At 45.7% G+C, this 24,598-nt stretch overlaps 1 protein-coding gene across 1 annotated transcript; it reads right to left on the reverse strand.

Moving 5' to 3' along the window:
- Window positions 1-1,049: 1,049 nt before the first annotated feature.
- nol4la (nucleolar protein 4-like a) lies at window positions 1,050-23,403 on the reverse strand. The gene is made up of 11 exons (XM_069660408.1): window positions 22,895-23,403; window positions 12,667-12,822; window positions 9,682-9,793; window positions 7,604-7,713; window positions 4,774-4,915; window positions 3,832-4,124; window positions 3,562-3,747; window positions 2,928-3,116; window positions 2,722-2,838; window positions 2,426-2,615; window positions 1,050-1,267 (listed from the first exon to the last, which is right to left on the reverse strand). Exons 1-11 carry the CDS (start codon window positions 23,234-23,236, stop codon window positions 1,050-1,052), a joined length of 2,055 nt encoding a protein of 684 aa, XP_069516509.1. The 5' UTR covers window positions 23,237-23,403.
- Between the last annotated feature and the right edge of the window lie 1,195 nt (window positions 23,404-24,598).

A 24,598-nucleotide genomic window follows, 5' to 3' on the forward strand; every position in this document is an offset into this window, starting at 1 on the left:
TTTGCCTCAAATTTGTTCAGCGAGTGAGACAAAGCCTTTTCAGTAAGCACCCCATTACTGATTATCTTTGATATTGCACCTTTCTCCACGTCTCAAGTAGCCCTGGTAATAAAATCCAAGAGTCTAAACAATATAGTAATCTCCTTTTTTTCCCTGACAGGTGTCTGCGACCTCAATTTGCATACCCATGCTTCTTAAAAGCCTCCTTCCTTTCTTTTTACGTCATGAGAAATTGCCTGTGATAGAAATATTCATAATAAATTAACTGAAAATAAAGTCACGCTGGGTAATGAGTCTTTGTCTCCTTGTCACCACATGCCAAAGATTTGGAAACCTCCCCAACAGAGCAGGGCCGAGGTGAAGTTTTAACCACGGGAGATGATTTGTGTTTCAGAATTTACAGGTGAAATCTGTCAAACGCTGTCCTGTTTTTCTTTTTCCTGTCTCTACAGTCTTTACTACGTCCTTCATTAGCTGTTGAGGTGAACAGGTCGGAGGATTTAGCAGCGATTCGTTATCGACTGTAGGAAAACATTGCTCCAGATTTTCCATGAAGCAGAATCAAATTTGGAAACAGTAACCTTTTTAAGACGACCCGATCAAATCATGCCACTGTACAGCGTATTTTACATGTTATATAAAGGTAGTTTATGACACTAAATCACTCCTATTAACTAGTAATTTGTCCAACAATCTGCACGAATGAGCCAAATCTGGCGTTATGTTCTCAGCTAACACCTCTGGTACTCCCCATGCTGATCGTTTTTTCACATAGATCATCGCTTCCTGAGACGAATGGAGGTTGAAGTGTTAAAATGAACTGAATGGTGGATGAATGGCTACAGATGACAGGGCACTAAGGTCAAAGTGAACCAAATGCATAAATTAACAGCCTGGGACACATTCTGTCCGAATACACAAACATGTGGGAATAAGTAAAGGTAGCATACCTACAGGACCCACTGTGCTCTGCAGTTTCACTCGTGTACTTTTGTGTCTTTGAATGTCCCAGTATGTGTTGACCGAGAGATGAAGGACAGGCTTTAGGCTCAGTTCTGCTGCAGGATCAGGTTTTCCAGCTCGTCTGCTGAGCGGAGCAGGAAGGCGGCGGACTCCCGGTATCCAGCGATGAGCTGCCTCACCGCTGTGACCTCCGGAGGGCTGAGCTGGGCCGAAGCTCCTCCGCCGCCGCCTCCCTGACCGTGGCTGTTGGAGCTGGAGGAGGTGGAGTTTGGGACGACTGACTTCATACTCAGATCTGTGGGACCTGCGGACACAAAGGTGATCATTAGTGGAGTCATAAATTAAAGAGGAATATAAAGAGAATTTTCTTGTAGCTATCAAACTATGAGTGACCCTGAAACTAGCAGAAAAACATTTAGAAACCAGTGCAGTATACAGATTTTACAGATAAGACATGCATCCAAAGGCAAAGCAATGCGTTGAGCTACATGCTGAGTTTAGCAATGCAAACATAGTGATGTATTAGCAGGTAATGTTAAAGAGCCAGTTCGCCAATGTTCAGCCTCAGTCCTATCATGCTATTATGAGGAGCTAATGCTAATGCTAATTATGGTGGGGAATAAAATGCAATTTGGCTCTGTGCCTTTGGAGGACGCTATCTGCTTCTCCAATGGGCCCTGGAAAACCTCAGCCAGACTACGTCAAACGTGTCATCTGGCGGAGGCCAGGGAGCTCGCTAAACTACGCTTCCTCAATCTAGGACGCCCGCCTCCGATGTCATGTCTCGTTCAAAATCGTCAGGTTTGAAATGCAGACTGCAGACCTGAAGATTGTTTAGATGATCCACCGGTATATTCTCATCGTATTTCAGATTCTGTACATCTCTGAGTCATTGCCTGCAGCGAAATGGTAGTATTTCACTCCAGTGTCGCTCGCCCATTCCATTCAGAGGGAGTGGTGCAATGCATGCTGGGTGTTGTAGGAATGTAGAATGGGCAAAAACACGAGCTGTTTGTACAACTTTCCCCACAGCTATGGCGCCAGTTTAAAATATTATTTCTTCTATCAATTACAGAGAACACCAGCTCTGACTGACAGCGGCCATTTGCTCCTTTAAGCACAAAAGACAGAGTGCAGCTGGGGCTGATGGGAATGTGATAAGTTGCAGGTATCTGGTTAAAATCGTTTAGCAGTATATTTGTCTAGAAACAATGTCCAGTTTATTTTGTATAATCCAACAACGTCAATGGAAACACTTTCTTCAGCCGCCTGTTGTTGGATTATCCAAACAGGGACATCATTTCTAAGAAGATATGTGGTAACGTTTAAATGTAAATCACCTAACAACAGAGAAACTCTAAGCCTTTAATCTAATGTCTTTTTTCTTGTTAATACACAGCATTAGCATTTATATTGTAAGCCACATTATCTGTGTTAAACTGGACTGATAAAAGCTCCTCACCGTTGGTTTGTGCAGCACCGGAGTTCTGCTGGTTGCTGCCGACCGTCCCGTATCCCCGCAGGTTGTAGTTGAGGCCTCCGTTGGTGTAGAGCTGGTCTTGGGCGAAAGCTGCGCTGGAGATGGAGAACCCTGACGGAGTCACGGACGCCGGGTCCCTCGAGTTGGTTTTGTCAACAGAGGCGGGTTCGTCCTGTGAGAAAATACCAGATTTCAGTTTGGGCAAACTCTGGTTCATGTTGTGCATTCCTGAATCCCTGCTGGGCAAATTCCAAAACATCAACAGCCAAATCATTTACCGCTGGGTAGACATCAAGCCGCATCCTCTTGGCAGCGTTTCTGGTTTCGCTCTCACAGGCGGCAGCGAGGATGTTCTCAGCCATGGCGGAGGTGAGGTGAGGAGGTGTGGGTCGAATCTGGCAGCAAGATGTTTGCATGTTACACACATGAATTATTACATTTTCCAATGTTATTGATTGTGTGTGTTATTGGGGGCACTTTGTACCTCTATACCGCCTTTTTTCATGCGGCGGCAGGATTTGAGGTAGGTGCGGATGCGCTTGCGGGAGCGCTCCTGGAACTCTGGGAACTGGCGGCTACAGGACTCGATGATGGCCTGGATCTTCTCCTTGGGCTGTTTGGAGATGGGCACCATGCGGTCCAGATTCTCATCCACGAACAGACGCACAAACATCTGACAGAGACAGGCAGAGGGGGGGAGGGGAGAGAGGGGATGTAGAGCAGAAAAATGGAGTGGGGGTGCGGTGTAGAGGGAGAGAGAGAGAGGGGTGTGAGAGGCGAAAACAAAAGAGAGGGAAGGGAAGGGACGGGGAGGCAGGGGATGGGGGAGCATTAGAGGTAGAGTGGAAGGAGAGAGGATAAAGAGGGAGGGGGAGGAGATGAAAACAGAAGCGAGAGAAATGGAGTCATTGCTGATAGTCAGGACAATATTTCTGTGTTTGCATTTTTGCAACTCAGCTGTTATATTTGTTTCAATTAGACTCAGAAGTGCACAGACAGAGGTTTCACAGAATAAACAGGGAGGGTAGTGAGAGTACCTGCCTATATTGGGTTGCTATATGAGAAGTTAAGTACAATATCTCTATATGACTTAATACTGTCCTCGTTAGGTAACTTACATTGAAGGCTTTAAGTCTCTCGGGGTCCATCCCCTCAGCATCATTGATCTTGTCGCTGTCATCATGGTCGTCATGATCATCATCGTCGTCGTCAATTATCTGTGCCCGAGCAGAGGTCAAGTCCTCCGCGCTCATGCTCAGTTCGGTTTTCACAGAGTCATAGCTTCCTGAGCTGTACGGAGGAGACTGAAAACACAGAGATAAGTCAGCGTTAAAGTTGTTACCACATGAGGAAGATGAAGTATTTGTATTTTAAGTTTTGTTTCTTACCTTGTTGGCGTACTCTGTTTTGACGGGGTACTTCCTGTTGGGCTCTGCGGGGTAAGAGTTTGATGGCGAGCTCCCCGCAGGAAGCAGTCTGTCGCTCAGATTGACCGGCTGCTGGTCCTCTGAGGAGGACGAGGGTGAGGTGGTGCTGAAGTCCAGGGGAGCGCTCAGCCCGTTCTCTGTCACCTCCCCGTAAGGGGCCCCACCATCTGGGGGGTTCCCACCCACAGCCAGCACCTCCGGGGAGGTCAGGGCCGGCAGCCCGTTGGCACTGCCGCTCTCCGAGGAGTCGTCATCTGGGAGGAGGGGAGGAGGAAGATACAGAGATGATCATTCTGCATTAATGTGGGTTTGTTTACGACAAAAGAGGGGCAGTGCGAGTACGGTGGGGGGGGACTTCCTGCCTCATGTTGTGCTCTCTGAAACAGTTGAGGAGGCGGGTATCCGGGTCAACTGTCAGGATAAATGAAAGTTAGGGCAGAAGGGGGAATCGCAGGAGTTTGAACAGCTAAGGGAGGAGGAGAAGAGAAGAGGAGGGGCTGCTGGGGGAGGGAGACAAATCAAGCTTTCTAACCCGGTTTTTGACCATGTGATGATGTCACTGTTTATATTTTTACATGTCTTCAGTGCACCAGAACAAAATGTTTCTCTCTCTACGATATATTCTGTTGTTCTAATCTATGAAGGTTACCATCGGCCTTTGTCCTACTTCTGTAAGCCCTGAACCCTGAGAGAGAGAGAGAGGGGTGCACTGTGGATTGGGGCTGCGGTGGTGCGTCCCACCCCCTGTAAGAGTGGATTTATTTGGATTAGTACACTAAGAACGAGGCAAGCTGTTTCCTGTGTAACACCGAGCCGCTGTTGTTCAGTGCAGTGAGTGCACCTTAAAGACAAATAAAACCAACAGCAACGATATAAACAAGATGGCAGTCGGTGACGTCTTACCGTCCTCTTCTTTCACGGCCGCCGTCGGGTTGCTGACTCTCTCTCCGTTAGGCGGGCTGGGCTCAGGCACTGGGGGCTGCTCAGCTGCGACCCATGTGGGCTCAGCGCTGTTCATGTCCTCGCTGCTCATCGAACTGTCATCCTGCGGGGAGACAGCGGGGGGGAAGAAAGAGAAAGACCCTCAATAACAACATATTTGTTGTGTAGAGAAAAAGAAAAGGAGACTATCTTTATGTTGGTTCACATTTTAAAGTTTTAAAGCGATGCTGAGAAGCCTTGATGTTCATCGAAAGCACTGTTATTGTTAAGTTTTTCAGCTCAAAATTCCCTGTTTGTGTACACGCAGTATTTCCTTGTTATGCTACAGCAGAGGTGTCGTAATGGCATTAGCTGAATGTAAAGTTCTGAAATGACTTTGGGAACGAGCCTCTTTGAAGCAGGTTTGGACATGACACAGCAAAAATAACGCTTTGTGCATCTGTGGCTTTCATAAATGTGAACCTGAACGTTTTCTCGATTTAACTCTTCTGAAATATGACAGTGAAAGAAAAAAGAAATACAGGAGCCTCCCCGCTAACTGATATGTTTCTTGGAGCGCTGCTATTTTTAGCTGCGTTAAGTCGGGACCCTAAAGATGCTTGTTGTAGCGTAACACAAGTATGAGTAAACCACGGGGGTAAGGATTAGACACAGAGAGCAGAATAATCTCACAAACTATTCACAGCGTTGGCTTCAAACTACAGAAATTACATCATCTGCTGGACGACGCAGGGCCAGCTTAAATTATGCTAACATACACGATGGCGTCTCTTTAGTGCACGCCGTCATGTGTCAGCTGGCAGAAAAGGGGGCAAAAGTATGAGTGTGTGATGGAAACAGAGCAGAAATACATCCAGTCATCTCATCATTCCCCCCACACGAGCACACAAATAGGCCGAAACTCCTGGGAGTACGCAGCCGTCCCTCTGTGAGAGGGGTTTGAGGAGGACCAAAATGCTCAGTGACAGCTCCATTAGGTAGCAAGTGAGCGATGGAGCATTAAAGAAAGAGAGAGAGTGAGAGAGAGTCCCTAATTACAGTTTCAAAGTACTTTGAATATAGCATCATTAACGCTTCAGGTAAGTATGTAATTGATAAAATAGGGGGCATGACTGAGACCAGGTAAAGCAGCAGTTCTCCCCTGGAAAAAGCCTCTGTCAGTTGAAGCTAGTGTTCCACAGCCGTGGAGAAAGTTGTACAAACAGCTCATGGTTTCGCCCATTCTACATTCCTACAACACCCAGAGTGCATTGCGCCTCTCCCTCTGAATGGAACAGCCCAGCGAGAGACGCTGGAACGAAATACTGTTTTCCAGTCAAGGACATTGATCGCTGATCGAGAATATACCGGTGGATTTTGAACGAGACATGACATCTGAGGCGGGCGTCCTAGATTAAGGAAGTGTAGTTTAGTGAGCTCCCTGGCCTCCGCCAGATGATGCGTTTGACATAGTCTGTTAGAGGTTTTCCAGGGCCCATTGGAGAAGCGGATGGCGTCCTCCAAAGGCACAGAGCCAAATTGCGTTATTTTTCTACCATAACGTCATTAGCTCCCCATAATATCATGATAGGACTGAGGGTAAAAATCGGTGAACTGGCCCTTTAAGAAGCCTACACAACTTGTAGAATTATTAAAACTCCTGAGAAATCGCTGCTGTTTCAGTCACTTTTCAAGAAAAAATTCTTCATATTTATACTTTTGTTTGTCATATTGATGATGGAAAACTAAAGGTACTTATTTCTTGGACTGTTATACAGACAACACAAGCAATCTGCATCCATCACTTTAAGCTTTAATGGGCATTTTTACAACATTCTGGTAATTTAAGAAGCTAAAATCAGTAACTGCAGCCCTGTTTAAGTGGTGTTGTTTATAACTAGGCCTGTGTCCATTCCAAATGGCCAACCTCAGGTGCTTTACAGCGAGATGTTTTATAAAATAAGGACAGAGAACTAATCTGAGGCATGTTTTTATCACCCCTATTTGCACAGAATGTATTTAGTTTGTTTCATCACTACAGGCCAAACAGAAAGGTAGAAAGAAGCATCAAACTTCTGCAGAGCAAAATGTAAACAGTTGCTGCAGCAGACCAGATACATGACCAACCAACAGAACAAACCTGCTGCTTTCTGTCGTCCTCTAAAGCCGCACAGAAGAGATACTTTATGGAACAAATGACTACAAGCCTCCTGCAGCAGTGAACTGACCCTCTGTGATGGTTCATTATTAAATTACTGCTCCTGCTCATTCTCAGTCTGCGCACAGATGCGGCCGACACTCTGAGCATTTGTTAATTTGTACTCACCCGCAAATCACAGTCTGGGTCATTGTTCCGGATAATCCTAATTATGCGCGAGTGGGGTCGACATTATCATCATCAAGGAGCGCTCCCTGCACTTTAGTGACAGTGCTTCCTGAGTGTTTCTGTCACAGGCACACATGGGAGTGGTCTCACGTGTGACGTCACCGTGCACAGAGGATTTACTAATCCCTGTTTCACACACAGCCCCTCCTCCCCACAGGACTCTGACTGTTTCATATTGAATCAAAAGTTACAGAAGGGATGTTTTATTCTGCCTGCACGTAGAGTTTCTACCAACAGCCTCCATGAGAGAGAAAAGAGAATAACCAGAGGGTGTGTGTGCAGCATAAACAATTATAATTATAGTATTAAAGGAGATTTTAACAGCTGCTGATTTTCCGTTTAATCCATCCGAACACTTTGTATCTTTCAGCGCTCTGGCTTCACAAATACATCCATGGTGCACTGACTGAAAAGAGACGTACTCACCCTCTCTGTGGCCGTCATGCACTGCAGTTTCATTTGCTTCAGGTAGGTGGCAGTAAGAGGCATGTTGTAATCAATGAGGTCCGGGACCAGAGAGGTGGGCCTGTCATTTTCTGACAAAGGAAGACAACAAAAAAAACACCAGTCACAAAACAAATACAAAGACGTATGAATGATGAGGATTTCAGGAGTGGTGAAATACAAGCAAGAAAGAATGGACATGTATATTTCATCTAAGTACATCCTCTGAAGTACTTACACACAGATTTAAGGAAGTATTACTGAGAATGTCCTTCTCTTCAACATCTTACCGACTAAACATCAGACAGAATGATTGTACTTTTTACTTCTTTACATTTATTTGACAGATAGTATTATTAGAATTCAAATGTAAAACATGATCAGTTTATAAAATATGATGTGTTAGTACAGATTGAAGTACAGCATATACAGCTATACAGCAGAGCAGTGCTAGGAATGTATCATTTAAATCATGTTGTCCCTTTTTGTACTCTATCTGTAACTAGGTGTTTTATTATGCTGCTGCCTGTCTTGGCCAGGACTCCCTTAAAAAAGAGAGTTTTAATCTCACTGGGACTTTTCCAGGTTAAATAAAGGTTAAAGTTATATTATACAACTGCTTGTAAAAAATAATACATACGAGGGTCATTCTAGATATATAACTTGTCTTGCAGAACTTTAAGATGATAGTATTTCTACTTTTACTTCACTAAATTATTTGAATACTATCAGTGCAGACCTGTCGACCAAAACCTAGCTGGACTATTGTTTTTGCAGACATGTATTAAATAGACTGTGATAACTGGGGCGCTGGTTCAGCTCAGTTGGTCGCGCCTCATGTGCAGAGGCTGCAGTCTTTGACACACTGATCGCAGGTTCGTCTCCCGGGCTGTGATCATTTGGTGCATGTCATCCCCTGCTCTCTCCCTCCCCACATTTCCTGTCTCCTTTCAGCTATTCTATATAATAAAGGCAAAAGCCAAAAACATAACCTTTAAAAAAAACTATATATAAAAATATGTAATGTTTAAATATGTATTTAGCTCACACTGGGTCAGGTAAGATTGTTAAGGGATTTAATCGCTGCATTTATTGAGTCCTGAGATCTAAATGTCAAGACATCAAAATATGTGGGACAAAAATCAAAACATCTGCTTTTGAAAGTTTGCTGAATAAGCTATTAGCAGTTCATGTTTAAAATGTAGCCATGGATAAACATACAACTATCACAACATCACTTTTATTCTGAAGAAAACCTAAAAACGTGAATATTTCAGGCTGGTTTTGGAGGAATATGAAGTATTTTTCTTTGATTTCTGAGCAGATTTTGAGGTTTTTTATTTGAGAATGTCATCAGAGGAATTAATACCCTTAAAGAGTGTAAATCAAACTGAATTAAAAACATGTGTATCATGTTTAAAGATAAGAATTCAGACTGTACAGTCCCCAAACAAATGCAGCACCAACATAACTGATTTGAGAGGCTTTTCCTCGCTCAATGCCTCTGTGAAGCTGTTCTGTACGTTAAGAAGAATTGGTGCTACTTCCTTCCAGAGGTTGAAATCCAAGCTGTATGTAACACCCAAAATTAAACAATGTGAATGAGTGTTGTCTGCAGTATCCAAACCGGCCACAAGAGGGCGTCTGTGATCATTTCAGTGGGTCCATACAATCCCAGAGATGTGGTCCTCTTGAGCCTTTGTTACATCATGTCGGTGATGGATACGTACAATATGTTTTATTCATGAGGCTTCGATTCAAAACTCTTCAAAGTACAAACACCTGAGTTCATGTGAGCTCAGATTAAATCTTACACACAAACTGAACACCTTTGATATATATGAACAAGTAAACATTTCTACACATCTTATGATGAAATTATTCCTGTTAAGGTTTTTATCTACCGTCTAAGCAGCTTTGCAGCACAGTAATTAACCCTTTTCCAAGCCTGTGTATCGAAGGATCCGAGCTCTCTTAAAGGTTAATCTCAAAAATAGCAGAGCAGTTAATTATGCCTCCAGAATTAGCGAGACATCCACAGGTCGTACGCGCGGCGTTACCTTTGAACTCGGCCGTGCTGGGGTTGATGTGCATCCTCTTCTGACACTCTCCACAGCTCATTAGGAAGCGAGTCACCGCCTCTCTGGGCAGGAAGGCGTAGGTCTCTGCTATCTGTGCCGAGGGAGTAGAGGAGACCGGGTTACGACAACACAACAAAAAAAGAAAAAGAAAGAAAGAAGCAGCAGATTTCGCTCAGGATGTGGCTGGAGTCAAACTGTGTGCAGGTGTTTTTGTACTGTGTGTGTGTGTGTGTGTGTGTGTGAGAAAGTTTGGGGTCAGTGATTGTGTTATCTCGATGTGGCACGAGGAGGAATCCTCCCTGCAGGCGCTCCTCGTGCCTCGGATGGCCTAATTCCAGCTGCACATATTACTGCTTTGATACCCTAAAACCTGAGCAGTGTTTGTCATGTTTTCCCTCCTCTCTCTCAGGTGCATTCGACTTATATCTCCACCTCTCTCACATTCCTCCTCCTCTGTTTGCCTCCGCTGCGATGCCACCATCCCCTCTTTGCTCCCTCTGGCGTTTCCCTGTAAAATGCGACCTTCACGTGACCATGGAGAGGCAGCAGGGGTGCCTACCCCCATCGGCCCCACAAACATCCCCACCATCACCATCCCCACTGCCAGAACCCCCCATCCCCTTTGCCCTCTACCCCCCTCCCACCTCCACCCTTCATGCCCCCTTGAGGCAGCTGAGAGGGAAAGGCCACCCAGAGGAGCGTGCACCTCCCAGAAGGCCACAGTGACAGTTCCATATTATGCCCTGCCCCGCTGATGCTGCCTCCTCAAAAGGGTACACTCTATGAGACGTGACAGGACCTCTCTACAGGGCAGGAGGAACTGGATCTATTTTTTTTTTTTTTCAATCCTGGAGGGAGGAGGGGAGGAGGTGCCAAAGTCCTGCCAACCCCCCCACAACACTGCACTGAAGCTGCATACAAAGACCCTCGTTTTGTCAGGACACCACACCCGACTGAGACCAAAGACCACACCTCATAGAAGCCTTTGTTTATCAGAAAAAAAGACTCAAGTACACTCTGTTTCCTGCTAAAGGTGGATAGTTGTTCCCTAGGTAACTCCTGATGCTAAAAATGAAACATTATGTTGCCAGAGCTAAGAGGTAAAGCCCATTATCTTTCTCAGGAAGACAACTCATGGTTAAACGTGCCTTTAGTCGAGGGTACTTTGAGGTTTTGGTCCGCTGAAAGACCTCACTTTGGGCTCGTTTGATACATAAAATGATCTGACAAGGCATTTTAAAGCTAATTTCAACTGCAGGACACATTTTTACATAGGATGTTTACTGCAAGCTGTTTTTTGCAGGCTTTAAAACTGGTTTTAATGATGGAAAATCTTTGTGAGGCAGGAATCCATGTAACAAAACTATATTGAATTATTTATCTTATTTAAAAGGGACGACGATGCAATTTAACATAGTTACAGCACAGAGCACAAACTGATGTGGTGCAGAGACTTTATAGCTTTTGCTCATTTTCAATTCTTTTCTTTTATAGGCCTACATTAAGTCCAGATAATTACAGCTCCACTAAGAATTAGTTGATACATGACAGGTGATGAGATGACATGTCTACATTATTCACATTTGAACTCTTTGTAAAAATAAATGTTAAAGTTATATTCTCGAAGATCTCAGTTTCGTTCTAGTGGCGGCACCTGTGGCGATAAGTAATTGCGGGAGCACACTTCCCAGATTTCCAGACAGTGTTGCATGTGTGACGTCCACGGTTGGCTCCAGTTGTAACTCTTGATTTTCCTGGCTGACGGTCGCTTTCCTTTTTAGACTGTTTGCCTTCATCTGAGCGTCCAATTTGTTTCTTTTCTTTGGATTTTCACTTATTGTTGAAGTTGTATCTGTAGTCATCCATCTTTTCTTTGTTTGTTCAGCCATAGTAGATTACTGTTTACTCGCAACACTTGCAGAGAGCGGAAAAGCAGCCGCTTAGCTCCGCCTACCCTCTCTGGCAGACCAACCACTGCTGGCTGATGGAAAACGCGTCACTAACTGGGCGCAGCTTGTGATTTTTTCCATGAAAGTCACCACAGACACCCAGTCTGTGATACTGCAAATGCAAAGGCTTTCATCAGTGGGCCATCGGCTCAATCACCATTGTGTTACCTCATTCAGCGATAGATAGAGACTTAACTGACATTCATTTACATGATCTTCAGGATTATATCTTTAAATGTTGAAACATTGGTTGAAACCACTCTAAATGCTCTGTGGGGATGTACATAGGAACAGCAATGCTTTGTGCTAAATGCTAAAGTTAGCTTGCTCACAGTGACAATGTTTTGTTAGCATGTTCACCACCTTAATTCTCGTGTTCGCCGTAGTGAACTATCTCACACCAACATCAGGTTGAAGTTTGAATTTGTCTCATGACTAAAAACGTACTAAACTAACAATAGGCTAAACCCATCAGCCTTATCTGCACTTTCTTATTTTGCTAGTTAGCACATTCATGCTAACGCTCAAAATTCTGGCTAATCCGCAAAGAAAACATACCCAACATGCTAAACACTTTAGGCCTACCTGCTCACTGAGCTGAACACCAGCATGTGAGCTATTGTTGTTTTGAGCATTTCCCATGCTTATGTTATTAACATTTTAGCAACCTCACAGAGATGCTAGCTTGGCTCTAGACTTCTGTTTGTCTGTGAAGTACAATCTGTTCATTGTTTAGATGGATTCATCTCTGACAAAGACTTTGTAAGTCAGAAAAATGAGTTGTTTTTTGGAACTGGGGAACAAATTTTAGTGTGGAAAACATTTCCTTTTTCTTTGTCTGTCATGTTTTGTCCTGCAACACGAGCAACAGCCCAGCCTTTAGCACAGATATGGATTAAACAGCAGAAACGAGAGGGTAATGTTGACTTTTTACTGTTAACACACTCAGTAAAGAGTCTGACAGCAGAGCAAGCAATGTTTGTTGCACCTCCAGGTATGTGTTGGTTTTACCCACCGCTTTGTAGGTCTTCTTCTGGCCTGCATGTTTGGGTGCTCTGCCCGGGTCGGCCCCCATCTCCACATGCATGGCATAGATGATGTCAAAGAAGTCTTCCACCACAGCGACGCGCTTCAGGGAGGAGTTGTCTTGGGCCGAATTCCCATCTGAACACTGAAACACAGACAGAAACATGAGTTTAGTTTGACGTCCCGCCTCAGGATCACAGAGAAAGCATGTCTGTATCATCTACAGCCGAGGATCTCTTTATGATCTGCATCCATGTGAGGTAAACTGATGGTTTAGGCACATGAGTCATGTTGTCACAGACGGTCACACACACTGCAGAAGGTGTCCCGACCGTCACCGCACAAAAAAAACTCCTTTGTTTTGTCCTCCATCTTTAGATTCCTCTCTCAGGTGTCTCGGCCACCATCGCCTCACATCTGCACTGTTTAAAAATAACCCCACAGACACGGCACAGGCCCGACACTCCCTCCTACCCCCACCTCCAGATACCGCTGACCCTGTCTCCATAGAAACTGCCACTGATTTCTCCCGGGCAGGTGTGCTGGGCAAAGGGTCGTGTGACACAACGTACAAGTGGGATCGCCAGGACAACGGCCTCCATCCGCAGCACCACATGGGGCTTTCCTCCTCTTTCTGCCTCCATCTTTTCTCACAGTGACTCCCTCCTTATAAACACATCAACTCTTTGGGCTCTGACATTTTCAGGAGAGTGTTCGGGGAGGGTCCCGAGTTTAAAAAGTCCTCCCCCTGGCATTGAGGAATCACACTTTCTCCCCCCCTCCTCCTCTTCCTGACATTTCTGCACTCCTCCTGATCTGACATTTCATTTTCCCTCTCCCGCTTCATCAACGTCTTCATCCCGCACCTCCGTCCCGTCTTCCTTCCTTTCTTTCCTTCACTCCCCCCTACTCCCCCCTCCTGCTCCTCTCTCCTCGCTCCTGCTCTCCCAAGTGCGAGGTAATGATCGTTGCCATGGCAACTAAAACCAGCTCACAGAGCGGGTTTGTTTTAATCCGGCCCTCTCTCTCTCTCTGTCTCGCTCCTACTCTCTCCCCCTCTCCTCTCTTTCTCCTTCTCACTCTCTCCCTCTCTCTCCTCATCTCCCTCGCTCCCTTTCTCTCTCTCTCTCTCTCTTTTTTGCTCCCTACCTCTCCTTCTCCCTCTCTCTCCACCCCCCCTGTCAGCCGGGTCTAAATGTAATGATAATAAATGAAATAATAGCGCTCCTCCACCTCATCATCACAGCTGTAATCTATCGCACTTGGAGGTATCATCATCATCATTCCCCCGGTGACATCATCACCACCACCGACCGCCGTCGCCACCGCCGCCGCTGCTGCTGCTGTTGGGACAATGGTGTCAGGTCCATTCATGCTGGATTTAGATAATCTCATACAACTGTGGGGTTTGCAGTGCACCCACACCGCTGCTGCATCCACCACTGAATTCAACCCCAACAAAATATCCAAACACACACACACACTGGTTTCTGCTGGGAGTGTGTTCTCAGACACACATGATGATACTGCAACCCAGCATGTTGGACCTTTTGGTAATCTGAGCACCATGATGAATGTTTCTGTGTAGAGCTGCAAATATTATTCTCATTATAGATTCCTTTCCAGATTCATGCCCCTCACCTTCTCCTACAGCCCGCTGTGACGTCTTATGATCTCTTTTTTTTGGTCCCCAACAACCTGAAACCTAAAGAGATTTAGGTTCTAATCATTCACGACTCCCTACTCTATCTAAGGCAGACATGTTCAGCCGGCCGCCCATGGGCCAAATCAGGCCCTATAACAATCTCAATCTGGCCCTTTGATCAATTAGACTCGTTTACAAAGCTTTAACGTAACATGAAAGAAAGCAGAGAGAGTTTAAATGAAACACTTCTCTTCTAGGATTAAAAAGGTGCATTATTAGCACATTTAAATTCCTAGGTTTACAGATCAGACCTTCATTTGGCCTAAACAGCACTTTCTGGCTCATTTTCTCTGCACCGTTAATAACCTTTTTTGTTTTTCAGGGCATGATGGTCACAGGTTCGACTCCCGGTCTGCTGATCATTAGCTGCATGTCATCCCCCACTCTCTCTTCCTCTCTCTCTTCAGCTGTCCTATAATTAAAGGCCAAAGCCAAACAAAAAAATCTTAGATGAATGAGTTGTTCCGATAACGATATTCGGCCTCCAATAAAGCCTTAGATGCTGTATTGCATGCCAGTTTGAGCACCACAGCCAATTAGTCCCAAAACTGGTTTCAGGTAAATAATCATGTGATAACGTGTGTAACGTTGGTCAAAGCTAGTAAAATGTCTGTCAGCAATCATTACTTTTCCACCAACATTATGTATATATGTTTTAATATTGCACAGGCATGGTTCTGGTTTAGCTCAGAGGCTAAAGCGAGCGCCCCATGTACAGCCCCAGGCTCAACGCCGACCTTCGGCCCTTTGATGCATGTCATCCCCTCTATCTCCTGCCTTATTTACAACTCTACTCAATAAATGCAAACAATATTACACAAGTATCAGAAGGGCACATCCATCCATCCATCCATCCATCCATCCATCCATCCATCCATCCATCCATCATCTACACCACTTCTCCTGTTCAGGGTCACAGAGGGGCTGGAGCCTATCCCGGCTGTCATTGGGCGAGAGGCGGGGTACACCCTGGACTGGTCGCCAGTCAATCACAGGGCATTCTCACTAAACACTTAGGATATAATGTTCTTTATATATATATATAAATATATACATCCTAAATATTTAATATTAGATTTCCACCTGAATGATTGTTGTAAGGCCGGTGTATGTGTTTGAGTTTCCCTACTGACATTAATTCTCCCATTGAATGATTAGAAGGAATTGGGCACAAAGGCTGCAGACGTCAAAAGATCGTCTGCACAAAGATTTAGTTTTCATTGTTGTTTACCTGTAACGACACCACAGAGAAGAGAGAAAGACATGTGCAGCACTAAGACGCTGGAACAGAAAGTTTCAACAAACAACAAAAGATGAATCCATAATAAAATAGTTGCTGATTAATCTACAAATCGCTCGCTCTAAATTTGTGTTGCACTTCTTCTATAAACTTCCAGCCATGACTGCACGTCTCTCTGCATCAGTCCTGCTACCTGAAGGCCCTCCTGAGCTCCTCTGCTCCGATAAGCTCTCTACTTTCCAAACACAAGTCAACAGGGAGTTAAACATTCACCTCCAAACACGACATGCTTTTGAGCGTGTGTGTGTTTGTGAGTGCCGTGTGTGTTTAAGTGCACTACATGTCTACCGGGCAGAGCTTGTAGCTGAAGCATCTCAGAGGAGAACAGCTGTTGAACTGCGCCGTGGATATTTGGTCTCATCAGCAGCAGCAGCGGCGGCGGCAGTGGCAGCGTGTCGTTTTAAAGAGCAAAAGGAGACATGTCAGCATCCCTAATCGCCAACAACACCGCAAAACTCTCGCCCTCCTTCTCCTCCTCTTCCTCCTTCTCTCTATCTTTTATAATCCCGGAGGACTTTGCTCTCCCCTGCCACTGTACAACCAGCCCCCATCCCCGCCGCGCTCTCCCTGTCCCGCACCAAACCGCTCTGTTGCTAGGAGACTGGAGGGGTTGAGTCGGCTGCCCCCACCCCCGCTGGCACTCACACACACACACACACACAGAGATAGAGAGAGACTGGAGCAGGGAGTCGCTGAGGGGAGAGAGGAGCAGTCCTGCACACAGGCAGGTCAGGAGGAGGAGGAGGGAGGAGGGGGGAGGAGGGGGGGTTCATGGGGAAGCAGCTGGGTCACAAAGACAGGCCGGAGAAGATAGAAAAAGATGCATCTCGAACACTCACGCGAAAAATCCTTAAAAGTCAAAGGTGCAACTCACATGAAGTCTTTGTGCTTTTATTTTGAAAGGCGGCTGCACATAAGTAGCTTAAAGTGAGCTCAGGTACTTTGTATTTGTGCGTGCGTGTGCGTGTGTGCGTGTGCGCCCGGCAAGTACGGCTGTGTCAACACTACTCATGACTCAGATTATCTCACTGCAGATGTGACAACAGGTCATCTTTTAAAGCCCCGTCTCCCCTCTGTAAATCTATCAACGGGCTAATGGACACATAAATGGAGCAAATCCTTGTGTCTTGTGTGTGTGTGTGTGTGTGTGTGTGCGTGTCTTATGTGTGTGTGTGTGCTCCAAGGAGAAGATAGTGATAAAAACTGGGCTGAAACAGACTATTACCTCCACAGTGCCCCCATTCTTTAAAATAAATCCATCCCCTTCCATTTCTTGTCCTTTTACAATCATCCTCCTCTCTGCCTCAATTATAAAGCCGTCATTAAATCCACATTAGGTGCTCTGAGCTCTCCCCCTCTGTCCGACGTCCCTCAGTGTGTGTGTGTGTGTGTGTGTGCCTTCTCTCGGCTGCTCCCATGACGAGCAGTATTTGATAGAGTGTGTGACATCCCCGATATCCCACCGAGCCGGAGACACAGACGGTCCCAGCGGCCCGGCGGCCTGGCACTGTTGACGTTCCAGTCACTGAGTCAAAAATGTGTGTAAATGACACGCACACACACACACACACAATGACTTGTACATCATAACGTCCCAGAGTCCATTTCACCATTTTCAAGCTATTATCATACTGTCCCAGTTCGTTAAACGTCGGCCTCAGAAAGGTATTAAAAAACGGTGTGGTAGGAAGATTATTACCGTCTTAAAGACTCTTTCTGTGTGTGTGCGTGCGCGCGTGTGTGTGTGTGTGTGTGCGCAGCAGAACTCAGACTATCTCCCACACAGGGGGGAGGCCCCCGGGCCAGTTAAAAATGGTGTTAATTTCTCCTCCTATGGGAAAGCAAAGAACGGTCTCTCCATGGCAACAGAGAGGGTGCTGAAGGGAGGAAACATGGAGCATGCGATCAGCGACCCCCTCTTTCAACGAGCACACACACACACACACACACAGAAATGCACAAAACTACCACAGACGTGCAGCTGGGCGGATTTCATCACCTGTTTGTAAGAAAACGGCTGAAATGAACACATATTGACACAAACTAATTTCTTTATGAGTCTTGTTCATAAAAGACGTGTGCTCGAGCATCAAACACACACACATCTACACTTCCAATCGCACACACACACACACACACAGGTAGATCCTTGGTTAGCATCTCCTGTTTGGACCCACGAGTGCTGCCCCCTAATAAACGCAGCCAGAGAGGTTTGAAACTAATTCAAACACACCTGACAAAAGCAGAGATCCTCTATGCAAAAACAGCATTAATGCAAATGCTGCTGAATAATGGGGCCGTATTCTTTTGACTCCGTGGCCCCGCCACAAAAGAGGAGCTCTCAGGGGAAATGTGGACTAATTAATCAGATAATAATGATGATGTTCCTCTTCCCGTCTGACCGCCAGGCACAAACATTTAGGGCCCGTTTTTTCCAGGACGCAAATCATGAATGGTGGTTTCTGATTTCTGAAGCGAGGACGTCCCGAGACAAAAAACCTTTATTTTGAAAAATTGATGGCGCAATTAAATTAAGCAAACCTCTTTCTGTGGCGGCCATGTTTGATTTGATCCTGTCCTGTTACTTTAAAGCTGCACCTGACTTTGCGTTTTTGATGAATTGGAGTGATCTTTTTAAAATCGCTTATTCGATACGTTTAAAACACGTCAAAATACACTGAAAAATAACAAAGTTAGCATCTTCAAATCTCTGATCTGTCGTCCAAAACTAAAAGATTCCAGTTTTCTACCATATAAGACAAAGAAAAGCAGCAAATTCTAACATTTAATAGTTGGAACCAGAAAATGTTTGGATTTTTGGATGTCAGAAAGGCTAAAATGATCATTTCATTATCACATTAGTTGCCAACAGAGCTGCAAAAATTGGTCAATGAATCAAATAGTTGTCAGTAAGTAAGCTGCAACTATGTTGAGAGAAAACCAATTTACCAAATTTCTTTGGTTACGGCTTCGTAGAAGGTCAATATTTCCTGGTACCTTTATTCTTCAGTGGTAGAAAATGTAATATCTCTGGACTTTCCACTGTTGGCCGGACAAAATTTTGAAAACATCATCTTGAGTTTTAAAGACCCCTTCCTGTGTAAATCAACCTTGTAAACATTTCCATGTGGTGTTCTTCATGTGCTACAAGACATATCAGGGACAACATCAGCAGTCATCTCCATGGCTGGGCCTGTCAGCTTTTAAACTGCAGTGTACCAAGGACAGGCTGAACAACACGTTTTCACATTGGCAGGGTTTGTGACGTCACAAACCTAAGGAGCCAATCCTGTTAATGGAAGGGGTGACGCTATGCATATCATTATGTGTAACCTATGGCAACCACTTCAGCGATGTGCGAGCCAGCTGTAACCGTCATTGTAATGTTTTGCAAACTCACTACTAACTACTAACGTTAACGTTACTACTACTAATTACTACATTTCAAGCTAGCTAAGTTTCAACAAGTTGCCACTAAACGATGGCAGAGACATGTTTGGTTTTCGCGACAGAGGGGGCGGTTGGAAATGTGCATGGTGGGCGGGGACTATGCAGATTTGTGAATTTTTAATGAGGGAGAAGGAGGAGATGCCTCGGGAGGATTTTTACGAGGTAATTAAACGTTTTTTGGAGAAAAAACACATCAGACACAATTTATTATTTCAAGCAGAGCATTATATGTGTCTTAAATCATGACTGGAGCTGCTCTTTAATAATCAAATGGTGTTAAAAATAACTGTAAGATACAGCACTACAGTAGCTGCCAGTTCATTTTCTGCAGACTTCGGCTGTCATCCGACGAGGATTCAGCCTCTAGGGGCGACCAATGATATTTCAGGGCCTCCAGTGTATCAAGAATTGCATGCAAACTGTCGCACGAATGTACATTTATTGGCAACGTTTTGGTACTAGACCTTCATCAGGCAAACAGACCTGTGGATATCTGGGTATTTAGATAACTAATAACGGATTTAAGGGCCAAGACTTCCTTTTCCGTTCACTGTTCTTTCCTGAAAGTTCGACTAGCAACGTAAGACTGGAGAGGAGTTGAGAACAGGATTATAATCTGCATTTATCTGCAGATATCTGTTTATAGAGATCAATACAAAGCTAAACCATAATGAGATGATGGCTGAGGGGTTTTCAGATTGCATTTCGGGAATTGCATTGGGCCTCTTCTGGTCTGCACAACGGCTGTTTTCCTACAACAAGCTTGTGAAACCAGAACGCCTAAATCTTCCCTCGCCTGCATTCTGCATTCATGTGTAAATATCTGCTTATAGAGGTTCAATTTCAGCCGCTCGACTGTGAATTGTTTCAGATTTACGACACATATCTATTTATGAACTGATAATAATAGTTTTGCACTCATCAGTGGAGTTAAAATGTTGCACTTATAAAGAAAGATGTTGACTGTGGCAGCACGAGCAGCCAGCACAATCCAACTTTCACTTTCAGCACCATGACTGTTACACGTATATGTGTATCTATATGTGTATGTGAGAGCACGTCCACCAAACTCCAATGTGAGAGACGAACAGAGATATTTACAGATTTCAGTTGGCATGGCAACAAAAAGCAACAGCTCGCACTACTTCATTTTTTTTTTCAGTACAATGCTCATGTCAGCCGAGGGGAAACGCACGGGGCGTTTAAGCGTCTCTTTTTCCGTCTCGGGGAAGACTTGGTGTGCGACGCCGCGGTGCGTCTGTGTGTCTGTCTCTGGTCCTGCTCCCCTCCTCCTCTGTGGCGTCCTCTAATCAGGACATAATGAGAGCTAAACCAGGCTGCATCTCCAACACTGAGGGAGGCTGGATCCTCGGAGCAGCAGAAAGAGGGAGGACAGAGACGGACAGAAAACACAGACAGGAAATAATCTGTGTCCTGCTTGAAAAGATCCACACTGAGTCTGTGCTTCTGCGCCCTGCCCGTCTGTCCCGTCACACACTGAAGCCGCCTTGTGTGCTTCACTGACACATAGAAGAGACCTTCATCCTCCATCCATCCCTCCCCCACCCAGCCGCCCGTCACTTAGCCCCCTGCCTGCCCCCGTACACAAACTTGGCACACCCTGGGAGCAGCTGCAGCGGGGATCCGATGCTCGAGCTCGAGAGACACGCCCCCGGCCCTGCAGCCGCACGAGGAGCCGCTGACCATTATGTGTGTGTGTGTACGTCTGCTCGTGTGTGTGTCACTTCTCCACTGGCCCAGGACGGCCTATTTATAAAACCTGTGATACTGAATCAAACAATCCTGCTTTCTAATAGTCACTTGCATCTAAATTGTTTGATTTGTTGCCTCTGACTCATCATTAGGAGCTGCTTGTGTTGGCTGATGTTTTGTTTGTTGTTTAAATTTCCCAAGTGGAGCTGAGTCAGGGGGAGGTTTCCCCCCGCTTTATATTAGCTACAAAGCCTGTGCACTCCTCTGCAATAAACAGTGAGACTTCCTCAGCCTCTCAAATGCTTTAATCAGACTTCAGAGAATTATTTTAAGTTGTTTCTCACGGATAAATCCAGCTGAACCGGACAGGAGAACTTTAACTCAACTATAAATAACAACAGCTACAGACAGACGCTCATCAACAACACGTCTCAGGCACCATCTGCACCTGCAGAGACACATCACACCTGCCCTCCTGCCGGAGGGAAACATAATATTGAGGGGAGATTAGAGGAGTTTTGTAAAGGCAGTGGGCCTAAGTCTAAATTGCACATTCACACAGGTAAAGCACCTGTAGAGGGATCAGCGCTATTCAACCAAAATCAAAGGAGTCAGCCTGCAGTTGCTGCCAAAATCTCCTCCAGTTTGTTAACAGAAAATGTGTTTCTGCTCTTTAAGGGTCCAGAGAGACTCTGTCCCAGCAGGGCGGGGGGAGGAGGAGGGGGGGGGGATTATTCCCTGAAGGCGCTTATTTAAAATGGTGGTTTTCTCCTCGCTGGCACAGCAGGCCCCAAACACCAACACACAGAGAGCTTCTGGGGGCTCTGCTGACAGTTCATGTACATGTTTATGCTGTCAGACCGTAAAAAAAAGCAGAATGTGTGGTTTAACCCTTAACGCACCTGCAGCCTGAGTGACGTGCATGTGGTGTCCTGACTTCCATCACCCCTCACCCACCCTGAGACATGCAGAAGTGAAGTCTGAGCTCTGACTGTGGGCGTATGTCGCTATCAGTCCCGAGCAGACCCTTTTGTTTCCGCCACAGCCCCTCACGTGGTCACCAATTACGCACAGCTGCTTCCTCGCTCCATCAAATGTACACATTCATTTTTAGATGTTTCTCGTGCAGAGGCAGAATGTAACGGGGCTTAATGTGTGAAGATGCACAATAAAATGCGGCAGAGGCAGACTATCCTGGACCACACAGGTGTTGCCAGAGCAACCAACGAGTGCCCGCGAGCCGATCCGCATCCCGCCCAGGACAATGAAAAGTGGGGAGCAAACACTGAGACTCACTGTCTGACACACAATCATATTATTATTAAAAAAGATATATTTGAGTATTTTCGCAGCCCCCTTTTTCTCTCTCAGAGGAAGACAAATGAATGTTGTCGACGCGCGGACACGCTCCGTTTGTCTCGGTTCAGATGGGACAGTGAGGGCGCGTGCCCTTTGACAAATCGCTGACAATCAAACCTGCTGATCCAACAGCAGAGAGGGGGATCTGACACCGTCTAAGTTATCGTTAATAGTCTGTGGTCCCTCAATGAGCACGCGGGAGTACCCTGCCATACCCGACCCACCACGAACATGCCGTTGCATCCACGTGCGCGCGCACAGCATCACCATATCGGGCTGCACGAGACCTGAACCGCACGGCTAAAACTAAATGTTGTCAATAGTCAATTATCTCGTGCTTTGCGGCCGGCCGCGTGCCGCTGACAGGACTTCACCCTCGCTGGAGAGATGCTCTGCATGATAGCCACCTTTTACAATCGCGACTGCCAGGAGGCACCGGCGTTGCTATGGCAGCAAGGGATGAGAGTAGGGCTGCTCTGGACAAAGTGAAGCTTTATGAGCAAAGACTAGCGCGAGCCGGGACGAGAAAACATTCATAAGTTATCATTTAATTCACGTGACGGATGCATGTGTGCAGCGTAAATAATGACAACTTACAAGCGGTAACGGGACATCTCATGCGCGTGTACTTACGCACATTTTGTCTCTGTCACACATACACATACACACACATGCACGCACACACTTTACCGTTGACTTGACCGGGACATATAGCACGGGTTTCCCTGGAGCTCCCTTCTTGTTGTGCTCTCCCAGCACGTTGGTCCCGACCTGAAATCCTTTAGACTTCACCCAGAATTTGAATTTGGCGTTGATGTGGCTGTTGTCGATATAAACGCCGTCCGTCTCGTCGTTCTGCAACAGTGTCTGCATGATTTTGTTATATTTTCTCCGGGTGACGGTCTTTGTTTTACCGGAGTCTCCATAAGTCCGGAGACACCAGTCCTGAAATTCACTGAACATCTCCGCCTCCAACACGACCGGACTCCGGCTCCTTTTGGGCGCATCCACGCACGCCTTTTTCGTTGCCATCGCTCCCTCTCTCCCCCACTCTCTCTCTCTCTCGCTCTCTCTCTGTTCAAACAGCCCAGGCTAATAAAGAAAAGACTTGAACGGGCTGATTCTCCTCCGCTGGTCCCCGCTGTCCCGCGTCCTGGAGGCTTACTGGTTCTGGTTCTGGGACGCTGCCTCTCCGCGGTGGTTCCCCTCGGCAGAAGTGACCCGGACGGCAGCACACCTGTTTGCAGAGGAGCAGAGCTGTCCCGAACCGCAGCGCTGAAAAATGTCACTTCCTCACATCCTCCGCGGAGGAGCAGAGAGGGGGGCTGTCCTACAGTACGCTGAGCGGGTATCTCCCACCTGTGCGTAAAAGGGTAGAGGGAAAAAAAACACACAGTCCTCGCTAAACAACAAAGAACACAGACAAAAGCGTGGAAACAAACGTCGCTCTCAGTTCCTATCGACCTACTTTCTAACAGCAAACACTGTTTTCACATGCGGGTTGCTCAACCCTAAAAAAAATGCTCACAATGAGCTCCTGCGTGGCCACATATCCGATCAACATGCGCCACCTGGGATTGTTTCTGCTCCTCACACCTGTTTGAATGTGATCCGCACTGCACTAACGCTGCCTGCTCGGTCTATCCCATAAAACACACACACACACACACGCACACACACACTCATATCTGCAATAAATGGCTTAATTTGCAGCAGAGCGCGAGGTTTATACAAGTAGCACACGCAGAGAGAAAATGTCCGATTTGGAGACGTGGAGTGTGAGAGAGGGTGGGGGCAGATTTTGTTTGATGCTGTCTGAAGAAAAAACACTGAAAACACAATTTACCGTTGAAACAGGACTTTTTGTTTTTAAGATGATGACGTATAGATGAATGAAATGTGAGCGAGATAGTTACACACAGGAGGAAATATCCTCAAAAGACAATCTGTCCATGATACATTTTTTATGCCTTCCTGCTGTGATGTAGTCCTGCAGCTTAGGTTTGTCTTGTTTTACCGGAAACAACCTTAAAATGACCGTGTCACTGCTGATGTAATGTTCAATTTGGATTGAAATATAGTTTTAATTTAAGTTTAAGGAGGAATCATTTGAGATAATAAGTTTATCAGGTGCAAATTAAGGTGATTTATTCTCTGGACAATGTTACATGTGTCCCAGTAAACATAATAAAAGAAAATAATATGGAAAAAATAAAATATAATGCATCATTTTTGTTGCATTTTTATTCTCACTTTCATATGACCATAAGGAAAAACTGCACACTTGTACTAAAATCTGTATTTGTCTGTAGTTTTCCGCTTGTGTGGTGTCGTGCTTTCATTGTGTGTGTGTGTCTGTGTGTGTGTGTGTGTGTGTGTGTGTGTGTGTGACTC

The sequence above is a fragment of the Semicossyphus pulcher genome, unplaced genomic scaffold (genome assembly GCF_022749685.1).
Source record: "Semicossyphus pulcher isolate SPU_LCO1_2020_fin unplaced genomic scaffold, fSemPul1.0.p SCAF_13, whole genome shotgun sequence".
NCBI classification, from domain to species: domain Eukaryota; kingdom Metazoa; phylum Chordata; class Actinopteri; order Labriformes; family Labridae; genus Semicossyphus; species Semicossyphus pulcher.